At 35.0% G+C, this 19296-nt stretch overlaps 1 protein-coding gene across 2 annotated transcripts in view; it reads left to right on the top strand.

Moving 5' to 3' along the window:
* The window catches only part of LOC132555594 (discoidin domain-containing receptor 2-like), a 140519-nt gene that overhangs the window by 107654 nt on the left and 13569 nt on the right, over positions 1-19296 (top strand). For both annotated transcript variants that reach the window (XM_060219942.1, XM_060219941.1), the window contains exons 3-5: positions 5488-5629; positions 14176-14265; positions 17208-17355. In XM_060219942.1, the coding sequence (XP_060075925.1) occupies positions 5488-5629; positions 14176-14265; positions 17208-17355 (380 nt within the window). The remainder of the gene's footprint in view (positions 1-5487; positions 5630-14175; positions 14266-17207; positions 17356-19296) is intronic.

Below are 19296 nucleotides of genomic sequence, written 5' to 3'. Positions count from 1 at the left end.
ACCTGTTGTGGTTTATGATGCCAAGATTTTGAAAATTCCAGATTGCTTCATTTCCTTGGAAACATATGGTCTCCATGCACTCTAAACTTTAAAATCGACAGCCGGAAATATTTTTAGAAACATCAGAGATCCACATTCAGGAGAATATAATCGGTGCCAAATGTAAAATCTTAACTCCATTTGCATGTAGCTCAGAGTGGAATCAATATCCCAAATCAATTTGTTTTTAAGATTTATCAACTTGTGTTAAAAATAAAAGGCAAACATTTTTTTTTTTTTTGGCTCTCTTGTTGTGTTTTTTTAGTAAAATCACAGAATGTTGATGTAGACTTTGAAAACCCTGCTTGTTCTACATATGAAACACACATACACAATTTTGTCCAATTTTGACACCACAACAGGTTTTCCATTGCCTCAATACAATTTCTTAACTATTATTAAACTTGATCACATATTTCTTTCTGAATATTCCAGGCAATCTGGTTTTATGATTCTCAATGTTCTGAGGTGTCACAGACTTTGGTTATGGAATGAAAATGTGATAAATTTATTGATTTATTTTGATTGATAGGTAAAATATGAGTTAGTGAAGAGTTGTCATAGACAGGTTATGCAAACTTTTTCAAAGGTCCTCCATTGCTGTGTGCTCTCTCCAAACATCAGTCTTGAGTGGTTCTTGTCTGGGAAAGTCAGACGACACAACCAGAAACAATATTATCAGTAACGAAGGACTCCAAAAAAACAGGCACTAGAAGATCGTGCCGTTCTGTCAGTTTCTGTGCTGTCTATAAAAATTCAACATTTCACATTTACGGTTAAGTTGTGGTGCAGCCAATTTCTGTATGCATGTACTCCTTAGATAAGACTACAGACTGTTACCAAGAGCTTTGTTAGCATCAAGCTTTGTCAGGGAAGTGTTGATAAACTACAGATCTTCATCGGAGATGTTTTTGACATTTAGGTGATAATTTTTATAACATTTTGCCATTGATACAGAAAGAGGTAGTAGAATATGAAATATTCTATCCAGTTTTTGAGACATTTTTTCCTGATTTCTGTGGGTGAAGCTCAATCAACTTTGCCTGCCTCAGGTTGTTTATGCAGAGTGCATGATGATACAAGGCTATGGAATTTGAGGGGTATCTAATACAAAGGGGAAATTGTGTCTAATTCTAGGTTCAGCACACACATCTTGGTAAACAATAGATAATCATTATAAGCACTAAGTACAACCTTCCTATTTTGATTTCAGTCCAGCTTAATTCTCATGTGAATCTTTCATTGCAACTGAATCTTCCCTTAATTTATTTCTATGCCTTTTCAAAAGGTTATCTCCCTTGTCTTATAAATTACTCTTTTTGCATGAAACTTTCAGGCACAATTTCAGCCTATTTGTAACATTTTGAGGTGATAATCTCCATTTGAACAGAATAATCTCCCTTTTGTGCAGCTCTTCAGATGTGATGAAAAGTATCAATAGACTCATAGGCAGAGTCATTAAGCAAGAAAATTGAAACAAAACCTGATATCGACCATGCTCTCTCTGAGGAACGAAATTGAACGACGGCAGTAATGAAATTTGAAATTGAGTTTACTGCAATAGTTGTGATACGTTCCTGAAGACAATGATGAGATGAAAGCTCGTTTTAGGCTCTTACAAACTGGATCAGTTGTGGCGTGTGAGGTTTGGTTTCAGACAGGCAGACGACCATTACGGTGGGCGCCTCGCATGACCGAGGTTTTACATTTCTTCATTGGTCTTAATGATGTCATTGCCAGGTCATAAACATTTCGTAATTTTCAGAATTCATGGCAACAGTGTACAGACCTGAAGATTACAATTAAATGAAAAACTCAATTTTCTATTCGACTTTTTTAGAATTGGAGAATTATTAAATTATACTTGGTACGAGCTGAAAATGATTACATCAAGTCGAAACTCTCCTTCTTGTCACAGTGAATTAGATTGCAAATGTTAAATCTATTTGACTTAGATGATTGGCTGTGTAGTATTGAAATGTCGTGTGTATTTTAGGTAATCATCAACATTATAGATATGTGAGAGAAAGATAAGAATGAACTGAATCTGCTACATTAATGTGAAATTTTAATAGTACTTTATAGATCTCCTGAAATTTCTTATAAAAAACCAGTGCCACCTTGATTATCTCTCCTCTCTCATTGTCATTATCCCCTTCCTTTATCTTCATCATTATCATTATGTACTTGAGTATCACTGTTGGTGACTTCCCTCACATCCATATCAGCCAACAGTTCTTTCCTTTGCCAACCCTTCAATGGCTGCAGTACTTCACCAATTTTTTTTTTTTTTTTTTCTCAGAGATTTTATCTGATATCTCTGACTGCTTTCTTTCCTTTAAAAATCAACATTTGTGAGCACCTATCAGTTTTAGTTTGCAAGGTTTCAGAGTGACCTGAGGCATCTAGTTCCCTACAATTTGTTGTTTCTGAGATTGTAAGCATCTGAATATATATCTTACATCTAAACAGACTGGATCTTGAGATATTCACATGTTTTTGGCAGCTGTAGATTTTTGTCAAAAAAAAAATCCTTGATTTGCAAAAATGTTTTAGGAATAAACAAAACTCTGAAATCATTTTACAAGAGAATTAGTTCCTACAGTGTGGAAGGTTTACTTTATCAGCTGAAAAACCAAAATTTGCAGCTTTTTTTTCTTGAGGTGCTATTACCTAAAATGCCATTTCTTTTGCGTAAATGTCACTCAGAAAGGTTGCGATAAGTTAAGCAAAAGATAAATTATATATATAGGTTTTTATCTCAAACCTTTCACACTAGTAAAGCCATTCTTGAGTGATAAAAAAATGGGTACCATTAATTAATTGGCATTACAATTCCACCCTGACTGGAAATGTTCCAAAACATCGTGATGGCTGTATAGGGAGTCTGCAGAGCCTCTGGTACTGGTTCTGACCTCTAAAGATAGTGCTAGTCTTTTAGAGTGAAAGTTTAGACACATTATTGGTGAATTATTATTATAAGGTCACATAACTTTGATAACTAAAAATCAACTTCCTATCATTAGTGAAAAGTCTGTGTTTTACTGGGACCCACCCCCACCCCTAGCTATAACTAAGAGATACCACTTAGCCCAATGTTAAGATACACATGCTTGTGTCTTACCATGCCCCACCCCCACCCCTATCTATAATTAAGTAATAATTTTAACCCCAATGTTAGGGTACATATGACTTGTTTTATAGTGACTAAAGTAACACCATTACATAACCAAGTTAGAACACAACAGTATCACTACTGTATTTCTATGTACCTAAATAAACCATCACCAGATGATGTCGACAGATCACACGATACAAATTGACATTCCATTCTGTTCCTTCAATGTAACAAGAAGATGTACTTTGTGACATCAGTGTCTTGTTTCATATTAATGATAAATTGTTGTAACAGTTGTCATGGTAACTGGTAGAATATATGAACATATGTGTTTAGAAATATAAAACAAGCTACAGGCTCTTATAATTTTCATGCAAAACCTAAACTTGTACATGATGAAAAGATACACTCAGTGAACAAAATGTTCCCCGTTTTCGATTTCCTGAATGATGGACTTGAAAAATGAACTAACTTGGAATATAGATAAAGTTATCTGTATTTATAAATGCAAAGTGCAAGAAAAAAAAATGTTCCATTCTGAGTTATCATGAAGGGCCTATATACTTCAAGGCACTGAATGTCAACTTAAGTTGTTTTGGCAAAACTTCCAAGAAATTTTTCAAGGCCATATTTTTAAACTTCAGACTCCCACAAAAAATCAGGGTACAGGAAACATTGGACTGACTGCGTGGGTGTTTGAAGGTAAAGACAGATAGTTGTTTAGCACAGCAACAGGTGTTAATAATGGGAGTATAAAGGCCTGTCTTTCTCTGTGTATTCTCAGTGTCCCTCCTGCTTCAGACAGTATACCTCGTCTTTGTCTCCTACTTTTTATACCATTAGACGTACACTACACTTAACTTCTAAATAAGATATTTCAGCAGAGGAGAAAAGACAATATCATCCAAACTAAACAGAAATGAAAGCTATACTACTGTAATAGATGTAACCACACATGGCCTTAATTCTAGCAGGATAATCAGTTAACATTGTGCAGACGCCCAAGTGGAAAATTTGCCAATTTGTTTTTAACAAATTTTCCATCAGAAGTATGTAACCTGTATCTTGCTACAGCCTCCTGTCACCATTTTTTCCTGCCTGGTGACTTTAAATGGAGGAATATTGATTGGCACAGACCTGGTTGACATGGAGAGATTTTTTTTCCTAGCTGAAGTAGAGATGGGATTGGGTGGCCCTGTCATGTTCTGGCTTGCTTGCTAAGAAAGCCTAGCTTATAGTATTGACACTTACTGACACTCTGCCATCATCTTTGTGTATAACGGCAGCATTGAGTTAACTTTGGTGAAGAAACGGTTTGAATAACAAAGTGTTATCATATTAAATTTCTTATGTCTGTAGAATAAAATTTTATTGAATGATTTAGTTGTATGTTCTATATCATTAAGGCATTCCTGAGGTGCTGAGTTTTACACATGCTGCTTTTTGACCAATGAGATTGCGAGTTCCTTGAATCGACCAATCAAATGATCTGATACATATTGCTATATTGATATAGAACATGAGGAAAAGCTCACAGATAGAAATAGTTCTTGAGTGTTTGTGTTTAGTAAATGAATCAGACATCTATTACAGTTTGTAAAAATATTGGTATCATATCTGGCATTTCAATCAGAGAATTTCTCAGAACCAGTAAGCAGAAGATAAATAGTACATACACAGGTTTCATGCACTCTCCACAACTGATATAGATAAAATCGGGGGCAGAGTCATCATAAATGAGGTGCAATTTAAAAATAACGTTATAAGTGGAAAAAATGTAGAGCAAAAGGAAGATGAAGATCAATATTGATATTGTTCCTAATATAATAATGTCCGATAGAAAGTGAAGGAGACATGGCTGTTAAGATCTATAGACAGGTTTCAAGTTTATAAATAGATTCTGAAACCTCTAACACAAAGATTTAGGATTGAACCAGCCAATAGTATGGCTGTTAAGATCTATAGACAGGTTTCAAGTTTATAAATAGATTTTCAAACCTCTAACACAAAGATTTAGGATTGAACCAGCCAATAGTATGGCTGTTAAGATCTATAAACAGGTTTCAAGTTTATAAATAGATTTTCAAACCCCTAACACAAAGATTTAGAATTGAACCAGCCAATAGTATGGCTGTTAAGATCTATAGACAGGTTTCAAGTTTATAAATAGATTTAGAAACCTGTAACATGAAGGTTTAGGATTAAATCAGCCTTACATATATCATTGTATCATACACAACCTTGTGTTTTCATCTTTTCGTAATTTTTCTGCTTGCCTATCTTTTAAATTGTAACTTAAGTAAAGAGTGTTGTGTTTTTTGTCTTTTTAGAATCCGTCAAGAGATCAGTGGTGGAGCATGGTGTCCAAAAGAACAAATTACTATGGATTCCTACGAATACCTCCAAATTGACCTCGACCAGCTCACGGTCATTACCAAGGTTGAAGTTCAAGGTCGCTTCGGCAATGGACAGGTAAACTTTTTATTTTTTTACTTACGTGATGAATTTAAATTCTCATGTCAGCTGAAAAGATGTCGAGTTTGTGAAATGACAGCATCAATTAAAAATCATAGTTTTGGGCTGACTCCAGTGTAGGATTGGTGTGTGTTTGTTTGAATCGGAGGTATCCAGTTTGGAATACCTCCAGACTGAACATACTTAAGTTTATTTATCAGCCTGGGTTCTGGCCAGTCTACTGATAAATAAAGGGATGATGTTGTCCAAATCGGACTGACCGGTATTATCCAACCTGACAACATAAGCCTGTAAAGTCTGACAAAGCTGAGGAAAAAGACTGGAGATTGGAGGGAGGTAAATCACTTATCGTAATGACATTATGTCTGCAAGTGTCTGGACAGAGACAAATGGCGCTGTTCCTGGCAATGACAAACCTTCACTGACATCAAGGATCTAAATTTATACTGCCCAGATCTAGCGCTAGCCTGTTTATCATCTTAGGAATTACTCTCCCCAAATATTATGAGCTTATAACTCTCTTGATTCTCCGCCATTAGTGTTAATTGGATTGTTTTGTACATTGTGAACATAAACCATTGTTGACCATATAGTCAAGACCATGAATAACAATGGTTGGTAACTCCATCATTTGTCATTAAATCTCACCTTGATAACCTTGAAGTTTGCTACTAGAACTGAAAGGTCAAGGACAGGAAATGATTGAAAATCATGTATTAATGATGATGTATTACCAGCCACTCTGAAATTTTATCTCTCATCTTCTCTAGTGTTTTAAATCTCCGCCCTATCTAGCTCTACATTATTCATCTTTCTCCTTTGTCAAAATAAAATCACAAACTTGCGGACTTGCGGTGTCAAAGTTGAAGGTAAATTTATCTGTCCATTGAGTATTTTTGATTTCCATTAAAATCAATTTCAATCAACTGTTTTTTTTTTTAATCGGATACTTTTTTGCGTTTTTGAACTTGACAACCTTCAATTAAACCATCCATCTTAGCCCAGTAGGTTTACGATTGGGAATGACTAAATAATTTGCTGTTCAGAAGTGTTAATAAGAACATATCTATACTTGATGTAGGAATAAAAAAAAAGCTGTGAATTTAATCCTGTGATTTCGTGTAGTGGCTATATAATTAGGTTCTAGGTAGGATTGACCTTTGGGCTCCTGAGCTTTTTATAATGATAAGCATACTTGTCAAGGAGTGATTGATGTTCAGACAGGTGAAAACCAGGTGAAAATTAATTAACTTCCATATGCTACAACATCTACCGGTGGCGACTTACCTGCCTGAAGAAACATCATTTGTTCTTTAAGGTAAAAAAGTAGTCTTGAGCCATCAACTTTTATCAAATACGAGGTCAATTCTTTTCAGACAGGAATTTGAGCCCAGCCAAGCCCATGATATGGAACAGTTTTTGCAATATGGCAATTTCCAAGTTTTTGTGATGTTCTAATCCTGTTTCATTCACCAATAATCAATTCATCAATAGGAAATGTCACTTTATTGTAAATGGTTTTTATCTGAATGTCTAAGATCAGAGAGATATTCCTGTTTAGTATAAGTCACCAGTCATTGACATCCTAGTGGCTGTTTCTGAACTCAAGACTTCAGGAAGGCTTCACTAAGGAAAACAGAGCTGATTAAGGCTAGGTTTTTATAACAGTATAAAGAATGAACAGCATAAACAGCAAACTTCTGCAAAGACGGCTGAGCTTAATCTATAAAATAGGTGATAAAAATAGAATATACCTTTGTACATACATAAAGATTCAAAATAAACAACCATATAACATATAAATATCTGCTTCAGCTTGCATTGGTATTATATTCTGTTCACAAATATAAGTAAATCTTTTTCATAAACTAGTTTGACAATTCAGCATTTCACACTAGAAAGTTTAAGCTTCCAAAGCCAAGAAAATGAAGAGGATGCTAGCAGTAGGTGTTATGTGGTAGAGATAGCTATCATACTACAAGTGTCAGATCATGGCTGCAGCCATCGACCACCTTAGGATAGATAGAGCAGACCGCACTCCACTGGTGGCAGGCAGATGATGGATTTGGATGAAAACTATCTCAAAATAAATTATTTTTGATTATGATCTATTGGTATACAAGTATTATGATCAACAGTCTAGACTCAATATAGAATATTAAAGTGACCAAGCGCAGGCCAACAACATGTAAACCAATACACGTTTTATTTCCAAAAATAATGGTATATGTTTGATGATTTGAGAAGTTTTACTGAGTGAAATGAAAGGAAAAAATATGACAGAAACTGAAAAAAATGAATAGAAAATGGAGGCTGAATATACCGTTCACTTAAGATGTATATCAACATCGTTTAAAAGTACATTGACCTAGGCATTTCTGTCTTATCGCTGTAGTATTGATAATTGTGAAGATTATGTTTATTGTTTTGATAGAGGGTCCCTACATCTGAATCAAGATAACCAAACTAAAAGTCATATTGACGTAAAGTCGGAGAAGAGGAAAGCTCTACGCAAGATCTGGGGAAATCATGACTGATTAGAATTTAATCCTCCTTGTTATTGTAACCATAAAACATTGTTTACAGAATACACTGACCCCAGTCCTCACAGTTAAGGTAGTCGTACTGGTCAAATCGGATCAGGTGTTCCCCACAGGCCAGTTACCTCCCTTGGTAGAATTCATCCAAATGAATAGACTATCATACAGCATTTGTTTTGCTAAGAGAATAAATAACAATAACGAAATCTGTTTGAGACAATTAAGAAACGTAATTACAACAAGCTTGTGTTGGTTTACAGAACCCATTGTATCTGTTCTAGTCAATTTGACAGAGTCAGAAAATATTCCCGAATTTTGATTTATGTCTTGAGAGAATTACTGTAACACTGTAAACAAGTAAATAAGATTAACTTTACATATATGTATATGTATATATAACGGGAACCTTTAAAGTATTGAGGAATAGTAAATTATGTAGCTACAACTCACTCTGCGAGATTCAATTAAAACTTATACAGCAACACTTGTGTGAAAAGTCAATTATATTTCTCAATCACACAGACCTACAGGGTGTAGATAAAGGTATTCTCTGTGGAAATCACAGACAAGAACCAATCTACGAAATCAACAGCCAGTTTCCAGAGAGAAATGACTAGTTAGGTTTGTCACCCTGAAACACGTATATCATCTGTGGGTTAGGTTACTAAAATCAACATTAAAAAAAGGAAAATGTGTTTAAAATAATGAACATTCTCAAATTAAAAAGAGAAAAAATCTGTATTTATTGCACTAGATGTATTTTCAATTTGAGGATCATTATTCTGTAGTCTTACTGAACACTTTCATTGTCTTTTAAATTCTAAAACCAATCAGAATTTCTACCATGGCAATAGTTCCAACCAAGAATTAAAAGAATAATATTCAATGGTTTGAAATCATTAGTTGCAGATCAGCTATTTTGATGTTGTTATGTGTACGTGGAGAGTGATACAGGTATTGTGATGTATATTACAGATAGGTGCATAAGTGCATTTATGTCAATAGCATGTATGGCGGATACAGATTTATTTTCAAGAATTTTTTTAAAAAATGAAACACATGATCTTTTTTTTCAATCAAACTGGATTGTCTTTGAATTCAAAATTTAATAGGTGGTATCTGTAGGAACAAATTGGATCAGAAGAATATTATTAGTTTGTTAAAGTGTTAACATTTTTTGTCACTTTTTGAAATAAGATAAATTCATTAGGTTTAAAACAGAGATACTCCATATAAAGAACAAGAAATAGATTCAGGCAAACACAACATAAAACTAGTACTCTACATTACATTTCCTGTCTGTAGGGGCCATCTTGTATGTTAGTACTCTACATTACATTTCCTGTCTGTAGGGGCCATCTTGTCTGTTGGTACTATACATTACATTTCCTGTCTGTAGGGGCCATCTTGTATGTTGGTACTCTACATTACATTTCCTGTCTGTAGGGGCCATCTTGTATGTTGGTACTCTACATTACATTTCCTGTCTGTAGGGGCCATCTTGTATGTTGGTACTCTACATTTTATTTCCTGTCTGTAGGGGCCATCTTGTATGTTGGTACTCTACATTACATTTCCTGTCTGTAGGGGCCATTTTGTATGTTGGTACTCTACATTACATTTCCTGTCTGTAGGGGCCATCTTGTATGTTGGTACTCTACATTACATTTCCTGTCTGTAGGGGCCATTTTGTATGTTGGTACTCTACATTACATTTCCTGTCTGTAGGGGCCATCTTGTATGTTGGTACTCTACATTTTATTTCCTGTCTGTAGGGGCCATCTTGTATGTTGGTACTCTACATTACATTTCCTGTCTGTAGGGGCCATCTTGTATGTTAGTACTCTACATTACATTTCCAGTCTGTTGGTGCTTTCTCATATGTTGGTGCTCTACATTACATTTCCTGTCTGTAGGGGACATCTTGTATATTAGTACTCTACATTTTATTTCCTGTCTGTAGGGGCCATTTTGTATGTTGGTACTCTACATTACATTTCCTATCTGTTGGGGCTGTCTCATATGTTGGTGCTCAACATTACATTTCCTGTCTGTTGGGGCCTTCTCGTATATCTTTATATGAAGCAACAAAAAATCTTGTGTTTACTACAATATTGTCAATGATCTCTGCACATTTTCCTTAGGAAATCATTTCCTTTGTATGTGAAATGGGGAAAAAATCCATGCCTGGTTAAAATTTAAAATTTTAACTTTGATGCCTTGTGACTTGAGAATTAAAAGATAAACTCAGACCACATGGTAGTTTTTTGACCTTGCTGTTATTGTGAATGTCATAAGTGATCTCAACCATTCATTAAAGTTATTGATGAAAGTAAAGCTAGACTTGCTGGGTTTTTTTGGTTTTTCTTATCAGACCCAAAAGTGAATTGCATTCTATGAGAATTTTTTATATCAGACATGTACACGTCTTTGTAATGACATTTTCATGCTGAAGATTTGATTTTAGGGATAAGGCTATCAAAATAACTTTAAATAGTGAGCAGGTTTAAACTTCTCTCATATATACAGGGTGTCTGTATACTTTATATAATAACATTAATATCTCAACAAAGGTTCGCAGAGAAAAGATAGAAACTTGATTTTGAGGGAGACAAGAATCTGTGTTCGCCATACAGCTTTAATAAAATTTGGATTGCATGAGCACACTGTTCATATTGGAAATATCCCTGAGACGATCAGTTGAGCCATCAGATTGGGTTTTTTCTCCGAAGGTTGATTCATTCATGAGATGGGACATGAAAAGAGTATACAGGGTGCCATATCACATTTTATCTGGTTGAGAGATTGACAGTCTCCTACGGTTGAAATTGAACAGAATTTCATCTCACAATTTCATGGCCGATTTGCCACTGGAGAGGTGCACAAAGGTTCATTACTCCCAATACATGCCTCAGCGACAAGCATGAATATGGTCCAATACAAAGTTTTAATAAATTCCTACTCGGACCCAAGATAGAAGTCTTGTGAAAACTCCGAAGATAGTCTCTCTATTGTGTCAGAAGGCCAAATCAAGTTGGGTAATTAGTTTCAATTTGAAAATGATAGAGATCGGTTGGTTCATTGGGAAGCTTTAATCATATATCAGGGTCAGATAGAATCTTTCATGTCATGTCCAGTTCAAGGAGGGTTTACATGTGTGCACTTGGTTACTTATTGATTGGATAAGATTCCTGGGGTGGACATATTTCTATACATTTACAGCCAAAAGACACATAATTGTGTACAGCTCATTTCATGTGAATTTAAATGAGAAGTGAAGAAATTTCTCGCCATATTATGCTTTTGCCAAAATTCCTTTCAGCTGAGAAAGAAAAAAAGTATTGTGCATCAGCTTACATATTTCTGGCAACGTTTTGATGCTTAAAGTTTTACACAGTGAAAAGAAGAAACAGATATATTGACATTGATGTGTACTGAGGATTTCGGCTCAGATATTGATTAGAGAAAAAAGCATTTGGAAATAAATATGAATTAATCATTATGGTCTGGAAGTATAGTTAATCTAGTAATGATTGTAAAAAACCCAGGTAAATTAATAATTCCTCATGTCTACCAAACTATTTCAGGGGTAAATGAAGGTCATGCATGTGGTTATGGGACTTGTTTACACATTTAAGAAATGTTATCAATTTGTTTGAATCGAAAAAAGAAGTCTTTGATATTTAATATCAAATAACCTGTCATTTGAACTTCCTAAGATATATATCAAATTCTGATCATATCCTTGAAAATGTCATTAACACTTATTCTACCAGCCTTTCTTAACCAGCCATACCTTCCCTCAGTTTTAAACTTGGGTACCTGTAGTTTACCTGTACCTTGTCAAGGATATTTTTGTCCAGTTGTTTGTCTAATGCTGAACTGATGATAAAAATCTTATGCGACCTTCGGGTTCTGTTTCCAATTAATCGGAATACATTAAGAGCATTAAGTACAACTTTTATGCAGGTAAAAATCTACCTTTGTGTTCAGTGATGTGGAACCTCCCTATCAATGCTACACCAATCTGGCACTACCTTTTATGGCTGCTCTCCCATAAAGTTTTGATGAGACTGCAATTAATGATAAGCAGGTTTCAGCATATGGACCTGCATTTATTCATGACTGAATTACCGAGTGATTCTCTATGCTGCTTTTCTCCTCCTCATTCTCCCCTCCTCTCCACTCCCATCTGCCTCATTTGTCCTCCTCACATCCTCTCCCCTTCTCTTCCTCATTCCTTTTCTTCCCTTCTTCTCTTTTCTCCTACCTTTCTTCTCTCCTCTCCACTTCTCTTTTCTTCCTCTCTGCCCCTCCTCTCCTCTCTCCTCCACATAATTCCATCTTCTCACCTTTTCTCCCTTTTTCTTCCTTCCCTCCCCTCCCCTCCTTTCCCCCTCCTCCCTCTCCTTTCCCCTCCTTCTGTCCCCTCCACTTCTCCTTGTTCCTCTTCCTCCTTGCCTCCTCTCCTCTCCTTTCCCCCTCCTCCCCCTCCTCCAGCCCTTTTCTACCATATTAAGGTACACAGTTTAACAGTTCAGACTAAGATTCATGAAGCATTAATGAAGATGATATAAACAGATGGTTTGGAATACTTTAACAGTACATGTGAAGTGTAGAAATAGACGTGTAAACAGGCGGAAACACATACATTTTTCTGTGCAACAGATCTATAGTAACAGGTCGAGTCAAATTTTTGTGTCGCCACAAGAACTGAAAGAAAGACTGATGTGTTACTACTGTAAATGTCATCTTCAGAAATTGCATTTTATTCTATTTCTTTGGAAGAATTACTATAATAGCATTAGAATAGAGTTTAGATTATGCAGTATTGGCACAGAGATGAGGACAAAATAGAGTTTTGTAATTTAATTTTGAAAATTTAATGATGGTGAAACTTAAATTCTCAAGGCAAATAGTAAATTAATAATATTAATAGTGAATTAAATCTGAAACTTTCTGTTAGAATAAATCTAAACTGAAGTACATCAATAGTGCAGTATCATACAAGTCAAATGTAAGCACTTAAAGACTTCCACTTACACATATATCAGGCAGAACGATAAAAACAGATCAGTCCAACATGACGTATCATAGCCTCAGATCAGCCAAATGTTCCACCGGGATACATATTGATGAAAAACACATTCATTATGAACTACATTTAGAATTTTATAGATGCACATTGTTACAATCAGATCAATGTTTAATGAAGTTGCAATCAGCAGCTAACAGAGAGCAGAAACGAAACAATATGGCTGCCTGCACACAAACAATAGCAGGGGTGATATCTCCTCCGGGTGATGCGTGTTTGATAGGGTCTCATTGTATTTTCTGACTGTACAGACAGGTTAATATTTTCCATGTTTCTAATGGGCCATGAGCATACCATTGAATTTGATAATAAAACATTATTATTTACATGAAAATGTATATCAATATTTGTTCACAGTTCACCCTAAAAAATACTCTTTTGTGCAGGAGGATAGTTTTAGTGTAACTAAAGTGAATCCAAAATATTTCTGCAGATTTATTTGATGTCATCGTATTTGCAGTAAGGTCATTGATTCTGAATATTCTGATTGTACTACAGATGTCTATAATGGAATTTGATGGAATTGTACTTTTAAACCTCTTCATTCAGAGTATTTAAACAAAACTAGGAAGAGGTATCTAACTTCCATGTGTCTAAAAGTTGAATGGCCGCCAGCCATGTTGATTTTTTCAGGGGAACCACAATCAGCTGACTGCCCTTTTGTTTACTGTCATCAAACTTTTGATATATATAATTGGTCATATTGATAAACAATTCCGAAGCAAGGTCAGAGAACTTTATATATTGATTATTGCTTAATCAATTTCAACACAAATTTTCAGCTTTACTGATGCAGTGGCTTAACTTAGCTCACCTGTCCAGAAAATAGATTTACCCAACATGCAAGTCTTCCAATTTGAAAATTTCACGTAGCAGATGATTTTATGTATATTTGTTTAAATTTTCAGGGGAAAGAATATGCTGAACACTTTTTACTGGAGTACCAGAGAGAAGATGATGGTGAATGGATACGATTCAGGGACCGACGAGGTCGAGAGGTGAGAATATTTGGTCAAAAATATTTTCAGTAAATAAATGTATACTGTTAAGATAGAAGTTGAGGAAATAGGATTCATGTAAATTTTAAAATTTGGAAAGGAAAATTTGGATCCATACAGTTTCCAAGGTTAAAGCCACAATGTTACGTAAATGTTTTAAATCATCAATGTTCATTTATATTTGTACCAGTAATGGTTGTCAGTGAACATGATATCCACCCCCATTTCCTCCTCTCCACTTGCCTTCCCTCTTTCACCCCCACAAAAACCTGATACACCCATCTCGTTAAGATCAAAGACTCTGAAGACAAGGCATAATATAAGTTATCAAAACAAGAAAGATTTAATGTGAATTTATGATAAATAAAACAACATCATCTGCATAACCATATGCTGCAGTGCAGTTTTATCAATAAATTGTGTGCCTCTGCTACACCCCTCACCCCTCTCCCCACCCCCTCCCGGTGATGGATACGTTACTGCTGTCCTCCCTACAACAGATGTGTATATTTATCCAGTTACCCTGTCACCTAAGCCGGTCCAGTTTTCATCAGGAACAATATCAGATCCAAAGTGGGTGGCTAAAAACAAACTTTTAAAATTCTGTTCTAAATGTCTCAAATATTCTATGGGAATGAAGCATTTTTCCCCTTGATATCCTTCATTCCCACCCTCTTCCAACAAACATTTGGTCAGTGATGTCTGTCTTCTATACACACCTACTGTCAGTGATGTCTGTCTTCTATACAAATCTACTGTCAGTGATGTCTGTCTTCTATACAAATCTACTGTCAGTGATGTCTGTCTTCTATACAAATCTACTGTCAGTGATGTCTGTCTTCTATACAAATCTACTGTCAGTGATGTCTGATGTCTGTCTTCTATACAAATCTACTGTCAGTGATGTCTGTCTTCTATACAAATCTACTGTCAGTGATGTCTGTCTTCTATACAAATCTACTGTCGGTGATGTCTGTCTTCTATACAAATCTACTGTCTTCTATACAAATCTACTGTCAGTGATGTCTGTCTTCTATACAAATCTACTGTCGATGATGTCTGTCTTCTATACAAATCTACTGTCAGTGATGTCTGTCTTCTATACAAATCTACTGTCGCGAGGATGTCTGTCTTCTATACAAATCTACTGTCAGTGATGTCTGTCTTCTATACAAATCTACTGTCAGTGATGTCTGTCTTCTATACAAATCTACTGTCAGTGATGTCTGTCTTCTATACACACCTACTGTCAGTGATGTCTGTCTTCTATACAAATCTACTGTCAGTGATGTCTGTCTTCTATACAAATCTACTGTCAGTGATGTCTGTCTTCTATACAAATCTACTGTCAGTGATGTCTGTCTTCTATACAAACCTACTGTCAGTGATGTCTGTCTTCTATACAAATCTACTGTCAGTGATGTCTGTCTTCTATACAAATCTACTGTCAGTGATGTCTGTCTTCTATACAAATCTACTGTCGATGATGTCTGTCTTCTATACAAATCTACTGTCGATGATGTCTGTCTTCTATACAAATCTACTGTCAGTGATGTCTGTCTTCTATACACACCTACTGTCAGTGATGTCTGTCTTCTATACAAATCTACTGTCAGTGATGATGTCTGTCTTCTATACAAATCTACTGTCAGTGATGTCTGTCTTCTATACAAATCTACTGTCAGTGATGTCTGTCTTCTATACAAATCTACTGTCAGTGATGTCTGTCTTCTATACAAATCTACTGTCAGTGATGTCTGTCTTCTCTATACAAATCTACTGTCAGTGATGTCTGTCTTCTATACAAATCTACTGTCGCGATGATGTCATGATGTCTGTCTTCTATACAAATCTACTGTCAGTGATGTCTGTCTTCTATACAAATCTTCTACAAATCTGTCTTCTACTGTCAGTGATGTCTGTCTTCTATACAAACCTACTGTCAGTGATGTCTGTCTTCTATACAAATCTACTGTCAGTGATGTCTGTCTTCTATACAAATCTACTGTCAGTGATGTCCATCTACCATACAAATATACTGTCGATGATGTCCATTTGATTTCCTGAACATATCTGATTTCTTTCTTAGTGTAAACTTACAAACAAAATAAATAGGTGTTCAAAATGGGAGGAATGTTGAAGTTAACCACATATTGCGGAAATGTTTACATAATTGGGTATTTTTGATAAAAAGGATAATTCTAGCACTGGTGTGTTTATGTTAGTTTAGGTTTTGATAAAAAAGATATTGTAGAATTGAAATGTTTATACTGATGCATACCTCTGTGAATGGCATTTACCATTGGACGTTCTGGTGAATACATTCCAGGGTTGGTAGTCAGGAACCAGATATAAAGAAGGATGACTATTTAGATTTGTTCAAACGTATTTTTGTCAAGTATCACTATGTGATAAAGCTATATTTCAACTGCACTTTTTACATTCTGGCAGTACGGTATTAGTTTTGTGAAATTTCATTCTATTTCAAAAACTTCACGTTTACATCATTTGTCAGACTTGTAAGGCATCCACTTAGGAGACTATTACATGGCTAATTGCTGTAAAGTTTCCTTTTCAACCAATATAGTGTTGCCTGTTTGATAAATACTCTGATAGTCTACGATTAGAATCTGTACAAACATCAATGGAATTATTCCAAGAAGGATGTTTTTTGGGAGTATTTTTGTCAAATCTACTCTTTATTTTAAACAAGTTCTTTATAAGAATAAATTGTTTTAAAATGTTTTCTTTTTGTTGTTTCAATAACCCTGTATCCTCCTCCAGCCCTCTGTGTTGGCTCCATTTCCATCATAGTGATATACCAGTGTTTTATGATAAGCCAGTCCCCTCACGTACTGATTTTCTTACTAATTGAAAGTCTGATAAGAAATCTATTTTTTGATACAGTAAAAATTAAGAAAAAATATGTTTCTATTTTGCAGCAATTTACTGGAAACACAAATACTTACCTGGCGGAAGTGTGTGAGGTGTCACCGCCCATCATCTGTAAACGCATCCGATTTATTCCTTACAGTCTCCGCACACGTACTGTCTGTATGCGAGTCGAGCTCTATGGATGTAACTGGAATGGTAAGCAAAGTCCAATATTTTATATACAAAACTTCCACTCTTTTGCTATTGTTAATTTTTGAGAAGTTTGGGAAGGATTGGTGAAAGCAGTCTCTTTCATGCTGTAATACACTCCAAGAACAGATTTGATGTAGAAATATCGAGGAAAAGAATGATACCAGATAGAGTTGTGATGATATTTCATCAAGGGAGATAAACTGTGTAATACCTCTCTGTGATAGGAACTGGTTTTACCTGGAAATACAATGGAATAAGTCTGACTGGTATAGAATCTGAAACAGTTGATCGTAAACAGTGATAGTCATTACAGTTAGAAGTCTGACTGGTATAGAATCTGGAACAGTTGATTGTAAACACCAGTGATAGTCATTACAGTTAGGATAAAATAGTCATTACCTGTTATCAAAAATCCCACATAGACAAAGGAACATCAAATAGATAATCAACTTGGTCAAGGTAGATTGAAAAAAATTCTACATAGAAGTAGAGGACATGAATGTATTATGCTGTGATTACTTACAGTTTAAACCTATAACAGTAAACAGCAGATCTGGAGAATTTCCCCAGGGAAACAATGCATGACTAGGTATTGTTAAGTTGAAACTTGTGTGTTCTGATTTCCTGATTCTAATTTCAAAAAACCATTACGCTTCCATTGTTATAAAACTAATGAAAACCTTACAAGGTCAATTATCCAAAACATATGTCATGTTCATATAAATCATAGTTTATTTATATTTGAATATTGTGTTTTCACTGTAACATTGATGTAATGATTGGCTGTAAATGTGTAGAATCATTGATGTTTCATCCTGTCAGTCATAAAAATGTTATTGCTTTGTCTGCTAAAAGCAGGATCTCATTTTTGCTCATGATGATTTAAAAAGAGTTGTAAAATTTTTATATATTGCTCAAATTACTCATGCCATCAACTTCAAATTAAAAGATGGAACTCTCTAACTTTATGATATCAAATTCTAACTGCTTTACAAATTCATTGCACATCCTGATTCTGCCATAGAACACGAGTAATTGATATTCAAATTCAATCAGCGCGGTAGTTAATTACACAGAAAAAAATCACAGACCCGACTATGATACATTAGTTTACATTCCAGTCCTTTACGCAGCCGGGGAAGTTAAGAATATTTTTCGTGAAAATTGTCTATTACAAGATGGTTGATTACATTTATCATTAGGCAACACTGACAATTTACGTAAAATGCTTGAGAAAATATGATGATGATTCAGGCACTGATGTTTTATGGCTAAATCACCAGTTATCAAGACCTCGCCGATACAAAAATGCTGAGCATAAAATATTATCTCAAGCACTAACTAGTGAAGGGTTTTAGCCTGGTGGCGGAAAATTGGATGTCGGAGGTTTGACGATGGTACCATAATGAAAATATCAATGTTAGGAGCGAAAACATCACTTTATAGCAACTCTTAGGTTGTTTTCTAATATGTTTACAAATGTAGAACTCACAAACATATTTAACTACAGATATCGAGGTCCTAACGGCTGATTATATCTGTTTTATGAGTCAAAACATTAGTTTCTAACAGTGTGAAGTCTTTCTTATAATATATTTACAAATTTATAACTTACATAAGTAGTCAGAGATTAGGTTAACATTGGCAGCTCTTTGAGTACTTGTAATGGTGAAATGGCAGACAGAGTAATCTAGCCAATGGGGTTAAAGTGGGGAAAAAAGTATATACCTTCCTGTATATACACCAGAGATCAGGCCAGGAAATTATATTCTATATCTTTTCGTACCCAATAAGATTTGGAGTAATTTTCTTATAGTTTAACATGTAGCACTTTGCCTTTTAGGTTATGATATATATATAGATATGCTGCTTTGCTCTAATTTTCCAAAATCTGTATATGAAACAACTTTCCTATTCAGCTGGTAGCGTATGATGTTAGGATAT

Source organism: Ylistrum balloti, unplaced genomic scaffold (genome assembly GCF_031769215.1).
Source record: "Ylistrum balloti isolate Yb309-2 unplaced genomic scaffold, AGI_CSIRO_Ybal_v1 Utg370508, whole genome shotgun sequence".
Taxonomy (NCBI): domain Eukaryota; kingdom Metazoa; phylum Mollusca; class Bivalvia; order Pectinida; family Pectinidae; genus Ylistrum; species Ylistrum balloti.
Note: the sequence above shows the minus strand (reverse complement) of the source record. Positions and strands in the feature narration are given on the sequence as shown.